Genomic DNA, 15,196 nt, shown 5'->3' with positions numbered 1-15,196 from the left:
GTTTTCTGTGGTAAAGAAAGAAAAATTCCAAGTACTATCTTGAAACAGTTGTTAAGAAATGTAGTAATGAATGAAGTGAACTAAGTCTGTCTTTAGCAGTATATCTAACATATTATATCCTTAGATAAGCAATGCCTCTATGCCTCCATTTCTCCATCCATACAATGGACATTATCATCACTCTTTTACAGCAGTAATTTTGAGGAAGAAAGAAGTTAAGAATGAATGTAATCTGTGAATTCTAAAGTATTATACAGATTAGAAAGCTCCCTTCATGTTATTATTTGTCAAAAGGTAACATTTCAGTGAGCTAAAAAATTAGGGCAATTTTCTCAGTGATAATCATCTATTCAATTAAGTAAATAATCTAAGATAGAAGAATATACATTTCCCAGAGGTTTCAAAGTGATTTTCAATTTGAATGGGAAACAAATGCAACCCATAATGATTTTTCTTTTTTTCTGAACTGGGTCCTAAGTAATTGAAACTACTTCCTATAAACCAACAATGGTTTATATGAATGATTCCTGTCTTACTTTTAAGGTGGCATAAAATTTAATGTGCAAATATAGTTGATAGATCTGCATATATAAGTACTTTTGGCTTTTCATTGTCAGATATTACATAAGCAAGAGCTAATGTAGATGAAAACAGTCTGATATCAGGTTGCAGGATGTTGAAGCTTATTCAAAATAAAACCAGATTCTGTCAAACCTAAGATACCACTGATTTTTTTTTAATTAAGGTATCACTGATATACAATCTTATGAAGGTTTCACATGAGCAACATGTGGTTTCAACAATCACTCATATTATCAAGTCCCCCACCACCCCTTTGCAGTCACTGTCTATCAGAGTAGTAAGATGCTAGAGTCATTACTTAAGATAAAATGATTTTTAAATGTTCCATTATTTTATATAGCAGTATAAAAGGAGAAAATGCTGCCAAATAATTATAGAACATTTAAGACAAATTCCAATATCAGATAAATTAAAATGAAAAAAATAGGTAACTTAAAATCTATGTAATAATTAATTTCAGATAATAAAAATCAATTATTTTGAAAAGCTAATGAAACTAAGGACTGAAAATATCTGCATATTCAAACCAAACAGGTATGATTATGAATGAAATATCTTTGTATTTCATCAGAATAAGTTCAAAGTAAATACTCCTACAGGTATTGAAGACACTTACAAATTAAAACTCCTTATAACTAAAGAAAAATTTACCATTCAAGAGGTTTCCAAAGAAACACACTCCTATTTTACCTATTATTAACAGAGTACAAACCATGAAACAGGTAGCTAAAATTGGTTCTATCTTTTTAAAAAATCTTTAATAAAAGTTGATTTCACAATCAATGACAAATACTCAGAAAAAGCAAAGCTACTCTATTGCGAGAATATAGCAGAAGTCATCCAGCAGATTAAGTGTCAGGGATACTTTATCTATCTTCTGCTTGCTCATATTATCCTTAGTGATTCAAACAATACACTAGGGTATCATCTTATAACCAGCCAAATTGCCATTCATGTGTGAAGACAAGGCGAGTCGTTCTCAGATATGCAACAGTACAGAAAATACTGTTTTCAAAACTACTACTTCACAACCACTGCTTCCCCCCGCCTCTCTCATTAATTAGTAGTTAGGTATAATTAGTACTCAAAATATAGACCAGATAAGAATGATTAATTTATGTAATTCAAGTGTCAGTTCTTGGCCACTCTTGGTTTTCAATTTCTCTACTTCAGTATTTCATTAGCAACCAACAGTCACTTGTCAGTAACCATTATTTTAATCATACATATCTGAAAGTCTGAAATCACTCTTTTTAATTAATATGCAGAGACATCTTTAAAAACTAAAGCTAATCCTATCCACTGTGTTAGGGATAAATTAAGAGATGATAAACTTGGTAGCAGTTAGGAAAAGAATGGCTTATTCCAAAAAGTGGGTAATTAACAGAAAGAATAATGGAGGGAGAGGCAGAGATAAGAGAAAAGGACTTCAGGGCACCTCTTCAGAGTAGAGTTTATATACCTGAGAGTTCTATTAACAACTTTCTTGATCCCTTTAAAAAGAAACCCTCACCACACTGAAAGTATAACTTGCCCAGATTCTATAGTTTAATTTATTGCATTAAAAATCAAGATCAAATGAAAAAACATAAAATAGTATAATATGCTGTATCATGTGGAACATATGATCCAGTTAATTATTGTCCTTTGCCTATATGAGAAACTTACTTGTTGGTAAAGAGATCCACTTACTTGTCAAAGCTGTATTGGGCCATTCTAGCAATAAAAGTTGCTTCTCCAACCACCTGAGCCATTCTTCCAAGAGCTTCTCCTGCTGCACATCGTAGGATGGGGTTTGGGTTGTCAAGAGCGCCCATAACCAGTGTCAGAGCAGATTTACGAACTTCCTCAGGTCCTAAAGTACTTTTGTTTTCAGCCAGGCCCTACATTTTTTTGTTTTAAAAAGGCAATTCATAATTCAATTAAATAAAAGGAAAAAAAGTATTGTTGTCTTTGTAGGTATACATATATCTCTACATATTCTTTCACATGCATGTACTATGTCTTGAATCTGTACCTGGTAAATGCATTTTATTTACCAGTGTCTGGTAAACACAAAAAAATACAGTAATCACTTTCCTAAAAATGATTCATATATAACATAATAATAGTTTAATAAGATCTAAAACCAACGATACCTGGGAGTGTCTATCTAAAGACTAATACTTAAAGGTTATTTTTATATATAAAGGACACTGTATTATTAAATAAACTGTTACTCAATTGTTTGAAATTTATCACTGTAACTTTCAGGAAGGAAAAGACATAACGAGTATGAAACTTTGATTCATTTACATGAAAATTCCAGAGAAGACAATTACATCATAAAGAGTATATCTAATATATATCTAAAGACAAAATGAGGTAATAATACTCAGTAAATGAATGTTGATATAGTTTGTTCATTATACTAAATGTTAATATCTCCACTCTAGTTAATCTGCTATCCTAGAACTCAATTACCTGAGACAAAAATCCAGGTCATGGTATCTGGGGAAATGTTAACTTACAGCAGAGGCCTGAGCAAGCATCTATCTATCAAGAAAAGTATGCTGTGTAGTGATATTACAGCTGGTTCACTAGCCTTCCAACCACTCAGGGAGACCACCCCACTCCTTTAAGAAAAGCACTTAAATGTTGGTATTAGCTGAGTGTCTAAATAGGGCATATACTAATGGTTATATATATGGTACATACCTGTATTTCTATATAGTCAATACCTATATCCCTTTTCCATGATTTTTACAAAGCAATGATTTACTTCATGCCCATTTGTACATGTTGCCAATTTATTTTAAAACAATAATAACTTAACAATAAGCTTAGTGCTGAATAATATAAAAGTTTTCAAATGAATCATGAAAGGCTACAGCCTGCCCAGTACAGGAAAAATATTTGTTATTCCACCTCATATATGTAGAAACTGAAGTTTAAAAAAGGTTAAAAGAATTACACTAGACATACACCAAGTGAGCAGCTAAACCAGAATACAGTCTCTAAATACAGCATTCTTTAAACTACATAACATAACCCCTCTGTTTTGTGATCTAAACCAAAAATCAAACTAGCTTTATCTAGTTTCCTTTAGTGGAATATCAGACATCTTTGAAAATTCTTAAAGGACTTACTGACGGTTGCAATATCTGAGGGATCAAATCAAAACACAAATTTTAATATTACTAAAACATAAAATACTTCACTACAATGAGTCTAATTAAAGTTTTTAGTAATTTAAATAACATATAAAGTTATTAAGTCATATATATATTATATATATATATGTATATATAATATATATATAACAATCAATAGTCTAGATGTGCTTGCCTTATTAAAAGCATTAATTAAAAATCAGTTAAGAATATTTATTGTGTTTTAAGGGTAATACCTTCAGTGCACTAAGAACAGCAGTAAAAATATTAAGCTGAACAGCTTGCTGGCGGACACCTTTGGCTTGTTTAACACATTCAGCAAAGTGATCCAACATTTGTAATCTACAATATTAAAATAAAGGTCATATTAACAATAATTTTTATTCAATTATGGTTCACAAAACAGAGATAAGAAGAACATAAAACTAATTGTTTAACGAATAATGTCCCATGCTGTATCATTTCTATTTCATTTCCATAGCAGGTCCAAACCAGATTTACCCTTAATTCATATATGGACATGCAGTTATTAACTGGAACAAGAGACTAAATATTAAATAAGTAAGTTAAGGTCAAAACATTAACATTGTATAATGAGAATTTTCTGATATCAAAATATCATTCCTGTAAAAAAGTACTACAGCCTATCAACTTTCTGTAATTTATTCACTCATTCCTCTATCACTGGATATTTATTTATTATATTTTAATAGGATTTATTTATTTATAGTTTACCTTGTTCCACAAAAGTGATTTAATAGAGATAATACTGAACTTTTATAGCTCTCTTAACTAGTTATATAACTTGTAAAACCAAAAACTTTTTGACCGAGGTTTAGATTTGAAACAAGACATTAAAGTAGATGCTTTGTAAGTTTCTTTCACCTTTAATGTGAACATTTATGTGATAACCAATTTTTCTTAAAGATATCTCACGAAAGTAAAATTTCATACTTAAAAATTTTCCCTTCAAATTAAAAAAGCAATTAATCAAGTAACCTACACATTTTAAAAGAACATTATGTCATGTTATCTTTTATATTTATGTATACAAATATAACAGTGTTTTTAAAGCATATTTTGTTGAACAATTATCTGTGAAGGTCTTTTATTAATTCATTTTTGCTCTTCCTTCTGCGAAAGTACCATAAATATGCAAAACGCTTACTGGTTAGGGATAGTGTTTATGGACATAGAATTAGCAAATAAAAATTCTCCTATTAAAGAAAGAGCAAGTGGCCTTAGTTTCCCAAATTCTAGACTTGAACCATCTGATGATAAATATTATTAGGGAATAGATTTCTCACCCTTTTACTCCCTCAGTCACAAAAATAAAAAACTTAGCAAACTGATGTCCTAATTAAAGTTACAGTCAAAACCTACTTATAAACTGACAAATGAACTATTTTAATGGGAATTTTGTTGTGTGAGACATTCCACAACCCAATGGATGCCAGATGCTAGTACACAGGACCAAATCCTAAAAAGTTTCAAATTAGGCAGGATTTGCATGCAGTTTTTTAAATCAAATACACATCACTTGTATTATTAAACTTATAAGCCTATTGTTAAGGTAATAATTCACCTTATTGCAGATAACTGGGATGGGAAAATCTACTGTTTGAATATAATGTATATTTAACTAAAATTACTTGACTAACTTTATACTAACCGGTGTTTATAAGAAACATGAGGAAACACCACACCAAAAAGAGCCACAGAAGCATCAATGACTGAAACTCCAAGAGGGAGAGGACCAGGCACAGCTTCTCCAGCAGGTATTCGCAAGTAAATGGAGGATGGATCGTGCTCCAGAGCCCCACTTCCAGATGCACTGTTTGGCTGAAGCTGCAAAAGAACGATACAAAAGAAATTCAAAATCTGTTTTAGGAAACTAAGGATTGGGCATGAAGAATAGAATGGAAGAAGTAAAAAAGTTAACAAAAAACCCCAGAATGATGGAATCTGAAAATTTTTAAAAATATAAAAATATAATTTGGCCATTAAAAAAAGCCATCAGTAACACCTTTCATGAGTTTAGGAAAAGACTTTTTTACTTTGTTTACTACCCACCTTAAAATGTGTCAGCACAACCATATCAGTAGTGATGTAAACCCGCAAGAAATTTATTGAAAGAGGCTTTTAGTAAGTCTTTTTTACAAGTTCATAAGAAAAAAATGTATTTTGAGGGCAAAAGTTTCTAAATCTTCAGCCTACTAATTTCTTTTCCTCATCAACCTGTCACAAAACAAACTGAAACAAAACAAAACACCAATATCCAAAAACATCCAGAAAAAAGTGATTTTTGCCACAGCCACCAAAGGGTATCTAAACACAAAGAACACTGAATAAAGACAATTTGCCAAATTCTAACTACTGCTGTTTACCTTTTTTTGCTATTTATCCACCATGAGAAAGCTATCTTTAAATGTCTAAGAAAAGTGAAATGAAAATTAAACTTCAGTCTACAATATTTTCTTTTTAAATGACAATGCATAATAAGTACCATTGTTTTTGACTAAACTAGTATTTCCGTTCCCTCTATGTTTTACCAACCTGGTCTTCAATTGATTTGTGATCAGTTTCCTGAAGCCAGGAACCGAGAAGAACGCTATCATCATAATGGCAGAGGGATCTGAGGAGGGAAGTGGTTGTGTTGGCTGAATTGTCAGTCAAAGTGAATTCTGCTACCAGTTCTCTAAGAAGTGCGTTGAAAGATCCTAAAACACAGAACTTCAGCTCAGATTAAAAAGAATAATTTTTATGAAAATTACAATCACTGCCCACAAAGAGAAGCAATGTGTTCAACAGAGATAAAATAATTAAGTATCTCTTTTTTTTTTAAATCTGTATTAGTTTAATGCTGGTTTTATAATACAGTGATAGTATTTTTTTTTATTATTTTATTATGCCTTTTAGCCCAAACTACTTAAGGTAACCAAAAAACTCAGAGGAAATATTTATATGAAATATTTATTAAATATTGAATTTAATATAAATTTTTTATTTAAAAATTTTTTTAGCATTAATGCTTATTTAAAATATATTAAATATGGCATGATTGTTTATTATTAATTACACGATGATGTACAAACATTGAACCTGAGCATATCAAATTCTTGGACATGGCTGAACTAGACTATATAATATTTGATCTCTAGAAAGTACATTACTATTCTCTCTCCAGATGCCTAAATTATTGCCTATATTATAATATATATGAAGAAGATGAGGATAGTAATTGAAAGCATATACTTTAAAGATGAACCAACTGGGTTTGAATCCAAGCTCTGTCACTTAACTAGCTCTCAGACTTGGGCAGGTTACATTACCTCCTGTACCCAAGATCCTTCACCTGTAAAACAAAGCTAACTGCTTCATAAGGTGGTGGATAGAGTGAAAAGAGTTAATATAGAATTAGAACAGAGCCTGGAACACACAGTAAGTGCTCAGTAAGTGTTAGCTATCTCTATGAAGAAAAGCAAAATGTTTGCCTTCCCTTGCACAGGGATTCAGGTTAGAACCTTGGATAGAACTCTAACACTGGGAAGAGCTGGAAAGATATATTGAATAATTTTTATTTACCTTCATAAGTTTTCGGAGGTAGCAAAGCCAAAATGTCATAAAGTCTTAAACGAACCATTGCAGCACTAGCCTTCAGATGAGCTCCATGGGCTTTAATTACAGATGGAATGCTAGAATACCAAGGTACAGTAAGGTGTCATTACAGATGGAATGCTAGAATACCAAGGTACAGTAAGGTGTCAGTTAACTAGAATAAGTATTACTCATAAGCATTTTCCACAGTGTATCAATATACTCTCAAAAGACACTGATGAATACTACATTTTCATTTTAGTTTACTGTGTGACCTTTACTGCTAGTAATAGGAACACTACAAAATAAATTTTATGTCAATCCACACCATTACTGCAATTTTTAAAGTCATTTTATAAAAACAAAGTTTTACGTGTTTCCTATATACTAAATGGAAGCACAAGATATGACTATTTATAATTTATAATACATAAAATTGTATGCTAACTTGTCAAAATAGCTTACTTACTGTGACATCATAGTCATGGCACACTCAATAGGGGTCATCAATTTTCTAATCACATCTTCAGTTAGGAGCTCCGGACAATGTGCAACAAAACTCCTCATTGCTAGATAAAATTTTTAAAAGGACAGATTTGGAATAGCTTTTGTGAGGATGAAAAAATGTACGACATATATAAAGATACCTGTAATAATACTTTAATTATTTTAAGATATAACTTTCTGAAATCAGAGATCAAACTGAAAGAAGAACTGCAATTACAGAGAAAAGTAATTGGAAAAGGTTAGAAGAAAGGTGGACAGCAGAAATGGAGGGAGGAAAAGATACCTGTTAGGGAGACTTCTGTAAGGGGAAATTCAAAGGTCTATAACCCAACATGAATTCAGATTATTAAAAATAAAGCAGTTTCAAGACAGAACTAAGAGTGGATAAAATGACCCAGTGAAAAGGAATGACTTTACTGGCTCTTCAGCAATAGAACTAAGACAAAAACAGCTCTTAGACATATGGAAACAAAACTGACACCTTGCCCTGTCACTCTTACAATTAAGTATATATCTTGTCTCCCACATTTTTCACCCTGAGATAAACCAAAAAAGAGGGTCACCCAGTGTAATTCTAGTCCAAATGAAACAGAAATTAAGCTTCTCCTGTACTGTGCTGACTCCCAAACAAAAATAACTTTACTCCTAACTTTTCTAATGCTCATGTCTGAAAAACGTATCAATGTTTGCAGACTTGATAAGGATAGGAGGAACAGCTGTTTGCCCATTATGAGAAGACTGGTAATTCTGAGTTTCCTTTTCCTTGAACTGCCCACTGGGTTTTCTTAGGTGGTGACCCAGTGCCTCTTTGACAGGTGACAAACTGTAATAACTGGGAATTAAGAGGCCTGGGGTCTAGCTCGTTTTACTACTAACTAACCTCTTTTTCAGAGTTTCCAGCTTAATTTCTTCTTTACAAAACTGGCAAACTGGTATAGATTATTTATAAAGTTTCTTTCTAAATCTAAAAGTCTATATATCTATCATTACATACTAAAATAAAAATTTGAAGTAGAGATTTCCTTCATTTCAAAAATATTTTGGTAATGAAATGATATTTTGCAAGTGTAACCCTTTCAGTTCTTACCACATAAAGCTCCAGCGCGACCTTCCAATGTTACCTGCCAGGTAAAAGAATCGCCTCGGGCCTTCTCAGCCTCCAATTCCTTTAAAGAGCGAGGGAAAACATTTCGCCATAGTAACAACATCTTGGGCAGATGGTAACGAACAACAGATGGTCCTAGCCAAGAAAATGATAATACAAAGCCATATATATAACATACATTACAAATAAAACTCAAAGAAAAGAGTCCTACACAAGCTTTAACAATACCATTTCACTTTGTCTCTAAGATTTTCAAAATTTTCTTTTTTCCCTGTATTATTGAGAAATACATCACTGTACAAGTTTAAGGCAGATAGCATGATGGCTTGATTTATGTATATTGTGAATTGATTATCACAATAGATTTGGCCAACATCCATCATCTCATCCATAGGTATAATAAATAGAAAAGGGGGAAAGAAAAAAGAAAAAAACAGTTTTTCTCCTTGGGATGAGAACTCTTCAGGACTTATTCTCTTAACAGCTTTCCTTGTCATGTTGTACATTACATCCCCAGCACTTATTCATCTGATAACTGAAAGTATGTACCTTTTGAGCCCTTCCTCTAATTCTCCTTCCCTCTGCCTCAAAATATTTTTTATTTAGTAAGTAAAATATATATGTTAAAGCAGTATAAAGTTCACCTATCAGGTACTAATATTTTAGCATCCAAACATAAATGTAATCAACAAAATGTAATTTAAAGAAATTATCCAATTATATTCAGAATGGTAGATTACATATTATCAATGACAAAATATATCGGGGACACATTTTATGATGTCTTTTATATAAATATATATGTACATAAACATATACACCCACTCCCATAAACACACATATATACATTACTCTATCTGGGGGCCAATTTATAAGGTTCATTTTGTTAAACGTAGGAGCAGTATATTTAGAGCTAGGAACCTGTATTTACATTGCTAAAGAATTCCTTTAACATACCACTTAACATACTTAAACATAAATTTCTGGAAAAGAATTACCACTTTTTATTTTCTTTAGAAAGCTTAGTCAAAGTACAATTTCCAAAGGTAGGTGCTGAAAGTGGGAATTTTTGTAGTACATGCACATATATACACAATTTTTATAGTAGAAGCTAAACGTGAACTAAAAAGGGGACACATCTCATCACAATGACATGTATTTCTGTTCTCTGTACAATGCTAACTGTTGCCTGCATCAAATTTGTCACAACACTTAGGAAATGAAGCCCGTAAGGGTAAGGTCAAGGAAGTGGCACCAATGACACTGTTGAAACGTGACTTTATCACCCTCCTAAAAATCAGTCACTGGTCTTCACTTGGAGGATGAAATATGCTCCCACAGTCTCCTCTCGTTTGGTTAACACTAAGTCAATTAGTTAGACCATGGTTATTCTGATGGTAAAGGTGAAACTTTGATAACAGTTTTCTCAAAACAGGTACTTAAACAGAAATTACCAAAAAGAGAAATCTACCACCAGATGATGAGAAAAAGACTTTTACCATTTTATTAAATCATTTAGTCTATAATGTGAAGATTAATATGTCTAAATTTTCCTTATAGTCTACTGACAGTGATAGAGCAAGACAAGATCCTACTCAATATAATTATACCTAAAGTCATAAGTGCTCCAAGTAAAAGCCATCCAGCTTGGGTGCGCTGTAAAGACAGCCTGCTGTTTTGGGCAGCAGTTCGTAAGAGATCTTCAGCAATACTAACTACCATCTGCAAGAGAAGTTTAGAATTGGATTTTAACTTAAACAAATTAAAGAAATAAGAAAATATATACCTAGTATACTTTATTAAAAAAGAAATTGTCCTTCTGTGGTATTGCTGTTAACATGTTTTAAAAGAGGTAACAGTAAGCCCTACTCAGTCCTGACTGCACTGTGGGCTTGGCGGAGACCCTGGACAGCGCAGCAGTTAAGAGGGAGCCCTAGAGCCAGAATGCGTGGGTTCATGCCCCATCTTGGTCATGTCCTCGCTTTCTGACTTGGGACAAGTTAACCACCCCGCCTCAGCTCCCTCCCTTGTAAAATAGGAATAATAGGAGGTCAACCACACTCTCAAGAGAATTAAATAAGTTAATACAGCAACACTCAGTGCTGGTCCATGTCACCACTTAATAAAGGCTATAATTAATACTACTATTTTCCTACATTCAAAAATTTGTTGAACTCTTATTATCTGCCATTGAGCTAATCTTATGGCATTGTATCTGCCATTGAGCTTATCTTATGGCACTTACAGTCTTGGAGAAAGAAGACACAGGAAAAATGGGAAGTTACAAGTTACAGCACACAGTTCAGTGACAGAGCAGTAGTATGGACATAGGAGTGGTCAGCAAAGGGAAAGGCTAGCATAGCCTGACTAGCTTCGAGGAGATTTCATGAAAGCAATGGAACTTGAATTAGACCTCTAAACAATCAGGTAAATTTGGTACAAGTGAACACAAAGAGGAATGAACTTTTGATGTAAGAGATTAACATGAATAAAGGCATGAAAGCTGAAAAAAGCATGGGAAGAAAGCAAGATGACTAGTCTGACTAGTGGGAAATTAGAATGAATGGGCAAAATGAAGGCAAATTATGAAGGTGCCAGTTTACCAGACAAACACAATCGTATTTTATTCTCCAAGCACTAGACAGTCCTGTGACTAGACAGTCACACTCACTCTGAGCAGTGTGAAATGTGAAGGTGATATGGAGAGATGGGAGAAGACAACTTCAAGAAGGATAATTAGGGAGGAGGCAACCTAATGACAAAGGGAGATGGACGCTAGATCCAGGTAGTAGTGATGGAACTCATAAAAATGAATGGATGTGGGCCGCATGTCCCAGAAAAAACAAGAATTTAAAAACTTAGCCCCAGTTTATATATGTAAAGTTGCAATAATAATGTGTACATAAATACTTAATACTCCTCAGAAGAAAACCAAAATAGCAGTAGTAAGCTTAGAAAGAGAAAAAAAAGTAACCGATTCATGAGGACTATTCTACTTTTATTAAGTATTATCAAAGTGCTAAATATGATCACAGCATATTCTCCTAACATCCCTGAATACAGCAATGTGAATTTTTATTTCTAAAAAGTGAAAGAAAACCTCTGATTTCTAAATAATTACTATAAGGGTGTTTTTCTCTAAAATAAATTATAAAATGATACTATACCCAAACAAAATCTATTATTCTTAGGTCAGAATTAAATACCAATTTTAATTAGTATCCTTCAACTCTATAGTAAAAAAACACTGTATTTTATATTATCATTGCAAAACTGTTGCCGTCTGTCTCATCGGTCAGTTCAACACTTAACACAGAAGATGGCCCATAAAGACTCAAGCCCACATGATAGCCCTGAACAATTCTACCATCTGTGCCATACCTTTCCCTTGGCATGAGGAATGCCCAAAGGACACTGATGAACTCCACCTAACAGAGCAGCCATTGCAAAACTGTATCCACTAACAGCTTCTGGCGAAGTTTTCAAGTTGTTGAGCCGTTCTGCACACCTGTCTAGAAATGGTGTCAACTGGAAAGGTAATGCCACAGCCACACAGCGCAAACACCATGCAGCAGCGAGTCGAGCGGCCATACTTGGGTGAAGAAGGACTGAAGTCACAGTTTCCAAAAGTCCTAAAAAAAGAAATACTCAAAGAATTACTCTTTAATGAAGACAAATGGTTTCATGAACAAAAAGACTACACATAACAGAATAATTAAAATCATAATAATTATAGCTTCACACAGACACTTTCAGACTTGGTAGAACATTTTCTACAAAGAACATAGTATAATTACATCCAATAAAATACAAATGTTGATGTAAAAATTTAAATGTTCAATAAATTTTATTCTATTATTTCAAAACAAAACTACCACAAATTTTTTTTAGTCTATCCAAACTTTATTTCACTAAGTCCAAATTCACTATCACAGTGAACTTTAAATAAAACTCAACTTTTAACAAATGATATAAAACTGCTAATTATATAACTCATCATTATAATGATAAGTTACTAAATATCAATCACACCTTTTTAAAATAGTGAAAAAATATTCCAGTCAGTAAATGAGTATGATACCTATCGATGCTTCCTGAATAAGAGGGGACGCAGTGGCGTTTAGGCTCTGCACCAGACTCCCGAGCTCTTGGAGGGCACAAACCATCACATGCTGGCTTGCTGCAATGTCGGCAGCTCCAGATTTGTTTTCACCACTGGTGTCATTCACTACCGCTTCTGGAAGCACAAACCCCATATATTCGATGTAGGTGAATTACACTCTGATGTAATTTTTTTGAGCTATACAATTTATATTTTTAAATTGTACCAATTGATGTCTGAGTGTTCAAACCTCTGGATGTAATTATTTCTCAGTGGAAAACTTGTGTGACTAAAACACTAAAGTGATTTAACAACACCGGGTGACTTCATGGCAATGCTTAAATATATACTCAGGAATTCTGTCTGCTTCTAGGACTGCAATAAAATTTCAGTAAGTAGCAACAAACGACTGCATACAAAAGCACAGGCTCTGGAGGAAGATGACTTGGGTTCCAACCCCAATTCCACCAGTTACAGGACACTGGGCAAGACACTAAGTTTATCTAAGTCTCAAGTCCTAAACTGCTGAAAGGGTTAAGTGCCTATCTCAAAGGGTACTGTGATGATTAAAGGCCAATGTTTATAAAGAATACAGCACAATGCTGCCCCCAATACACATTCAATAAATGTTTGCCACTTTTATTGTTACTTTATTATTATTGTTGTTGTTGTTTCAAATGCTGCAATACATTGATGGCATTGTTGCCAACTTACTGAGGAGAAAGTAGATCTGTAAGGAAAGGGGCCTTAGAATTTCTTACTGGGTTGTTCTTCAAAGTTCCCATTAGCTTTGTTGCCCCTTTCTCTTACCCTTTAAGTTCTACTAGAATTGAAATCTATTTAACATGAGACAATTAAGATTCCTTGTTAAATTACTAATTTAGAATATATTCTGGTCCACACATTCCACATACAGAGCATTGTATTTAATTCTGCTTTTAGGATTTTTAAAAATCAAATGGTTAATCTATGACCTTAAGATTAATAACCCTGAAGTGACAATAAAACTTTACTTTTTTTTGCATTCACTGTGAGAATACACTATGAAAAAATATAATATATAATAACAGAATAGAATAAACTAATGCATTATAGACTATAGTTAAATACCTCTTTTCCTCTCAGATATTTCTGGATTTGGAAATGCATGAACTCTATCTTTCGATTACCAAACCATAAGCTCCTTGAACAGGTGCTATCTGTATCTGGTTCACTATTTTACTCCCACTATTTGGCACAGTGTTTCTGACACTCAAACATTTCTTCAATGCATATATGTACAAATATATGTTAAGTTATGAACCTAGGACAGGTTACTATTTTAGCATATCTACTTAACATATCTGAAGACTGATCCTCATTAAACATCCTTTAATTCACAATTTATAGCTTTCAGTTAGTCCTATGCATTTAAAAAATGGTTTGCTAAGTAAGCTATTATAAGCAGCAAAAACTATAAATTATTTGTGAATTTGTTTTTATTAATTTTATAAAATATTTAATATACATTCTCTAAATACAAGTTACTAATAACCTATTTATTAAATTATTTCTGAAGACCTCTATGAAGCAATATAATTTGCCTGATCAAAGTTAATGTATATTCCCAATAGTGATAAAATTAAATGGTCTTAGAGAATTTATATTTTACCTTGCTTTAGTTCTCTAATAGGACTGTAAACTCCATGGAGGCAGGAACTTTTATTTCGCTCATTATATGAATCCTGAATTACTGCTTTCCAATCTCAGATACTCAATAACTATTTGTTAAACTGACAAATTTATAAAACTAACACTTAGGAAAGGATTTCTTTTAATTACGAATTATTGAGGTTTCATAATATATATCCTACAGTGGGCTAATAAATACCTGTCATTGTTCTACATTTTCATATTAGGCCTATTAAGGGAAGGAAAACAAACAAACAATACATGTGTTTATAAAACAACAGGCTCCAAGCAGAAAAATCACAACAGATTATTCCTTAAAGATAGCAAACCAATGCGCTGCTGCATACCAGGAGAGCTATGAAGTCAGTATAAGTATTAGAGATGAAACAGTTACAAACATGCTACCCAACTCTTTAAAAACTCTTATTTCACTGAACTGTATGTTGTTTTAACATCAAATAAGAGTGCTCAATAAAAATG

General features: G+C 32.8%; 1 protein-coding gene across 6 annotated transcripts in view; it reads right to left on the bottom strand.

Moving 5' to 3' along the window:
• Positions 1 to 15,196, bottom strand: part of HEATR5B (HEAT repeat containing 5B) — a 108,923-nt gene that overhangs the window by 64,043 nt on the left and 29,684 nt on the right. For all 6 annotated transcript variants that reach the window (XR_012121800.1, XM_073214312.1, XM_073214317.1 and 3 more), the window contains 10 exons: positions 13,025 to 13,180; positions 12,325 to 12,575; positions 10,554 to 10,665; positions 8,926 to 9,078; positions 7,801 to 7,900; positions 7,320 to 7,429; positions 6,291 to 6,454; positions 5,407 to 5,582; positions 3,971 to 4,076; positions 2,275 to 2,465 (listed from right to left, as the gene is read on the bottom strand). Coding sequence is in view for 5 of the 6 variants with exons in the window: in XM_073214312.1 (XP_073070413.1) it covers positions 2,275 to 2,465; positions 3,971 to 4,076; positions 5,407 to 5,582; positions 6,291 to 6,454; positions 7,320 to 7,429; positions 7,801 to 7,900; positions 8,926 to 9,078; positions 10,554 to 10,665; positions 12,325 to 12,575; positions 13,025 to 13,180 (1,519 nt within the window). In the remaining variant the exon portion in view is untranslated. The remainder of the gene's footprint in view (positions 1 to 2,274; positions 2,466 to 3,970; positions 4,077 to 5,406; positions 5,583 to 6,290; positions 6,455 to 7,319; positions 7,430 to 7,800; positions 7,901 to 8,925; positions 9,079 to 10,553; positions 10,666 to 12,324; positions 12,576 to 13,024; positions 13,181 to 15,196) is intronic.

Source organism: Manis javanica, chromosome 1 (genome assembly GCF_040802235.1).
Source record: "Manis javanica isolate MJ-LG chromosome 1, MJ_LKY, whole genome shotgun sequence".
NCBI classification, from domain to species: domain Eukaryota; kingdom Metazoa; phylum Chordata; class Mammalia; order Pholidota; family Manidae; genus Manis; species Manis javanica.
Note: the sequence above shows the minus strand (reverse complement) of the source record. Positions and strands in the feature narration are given on the sequence as shown.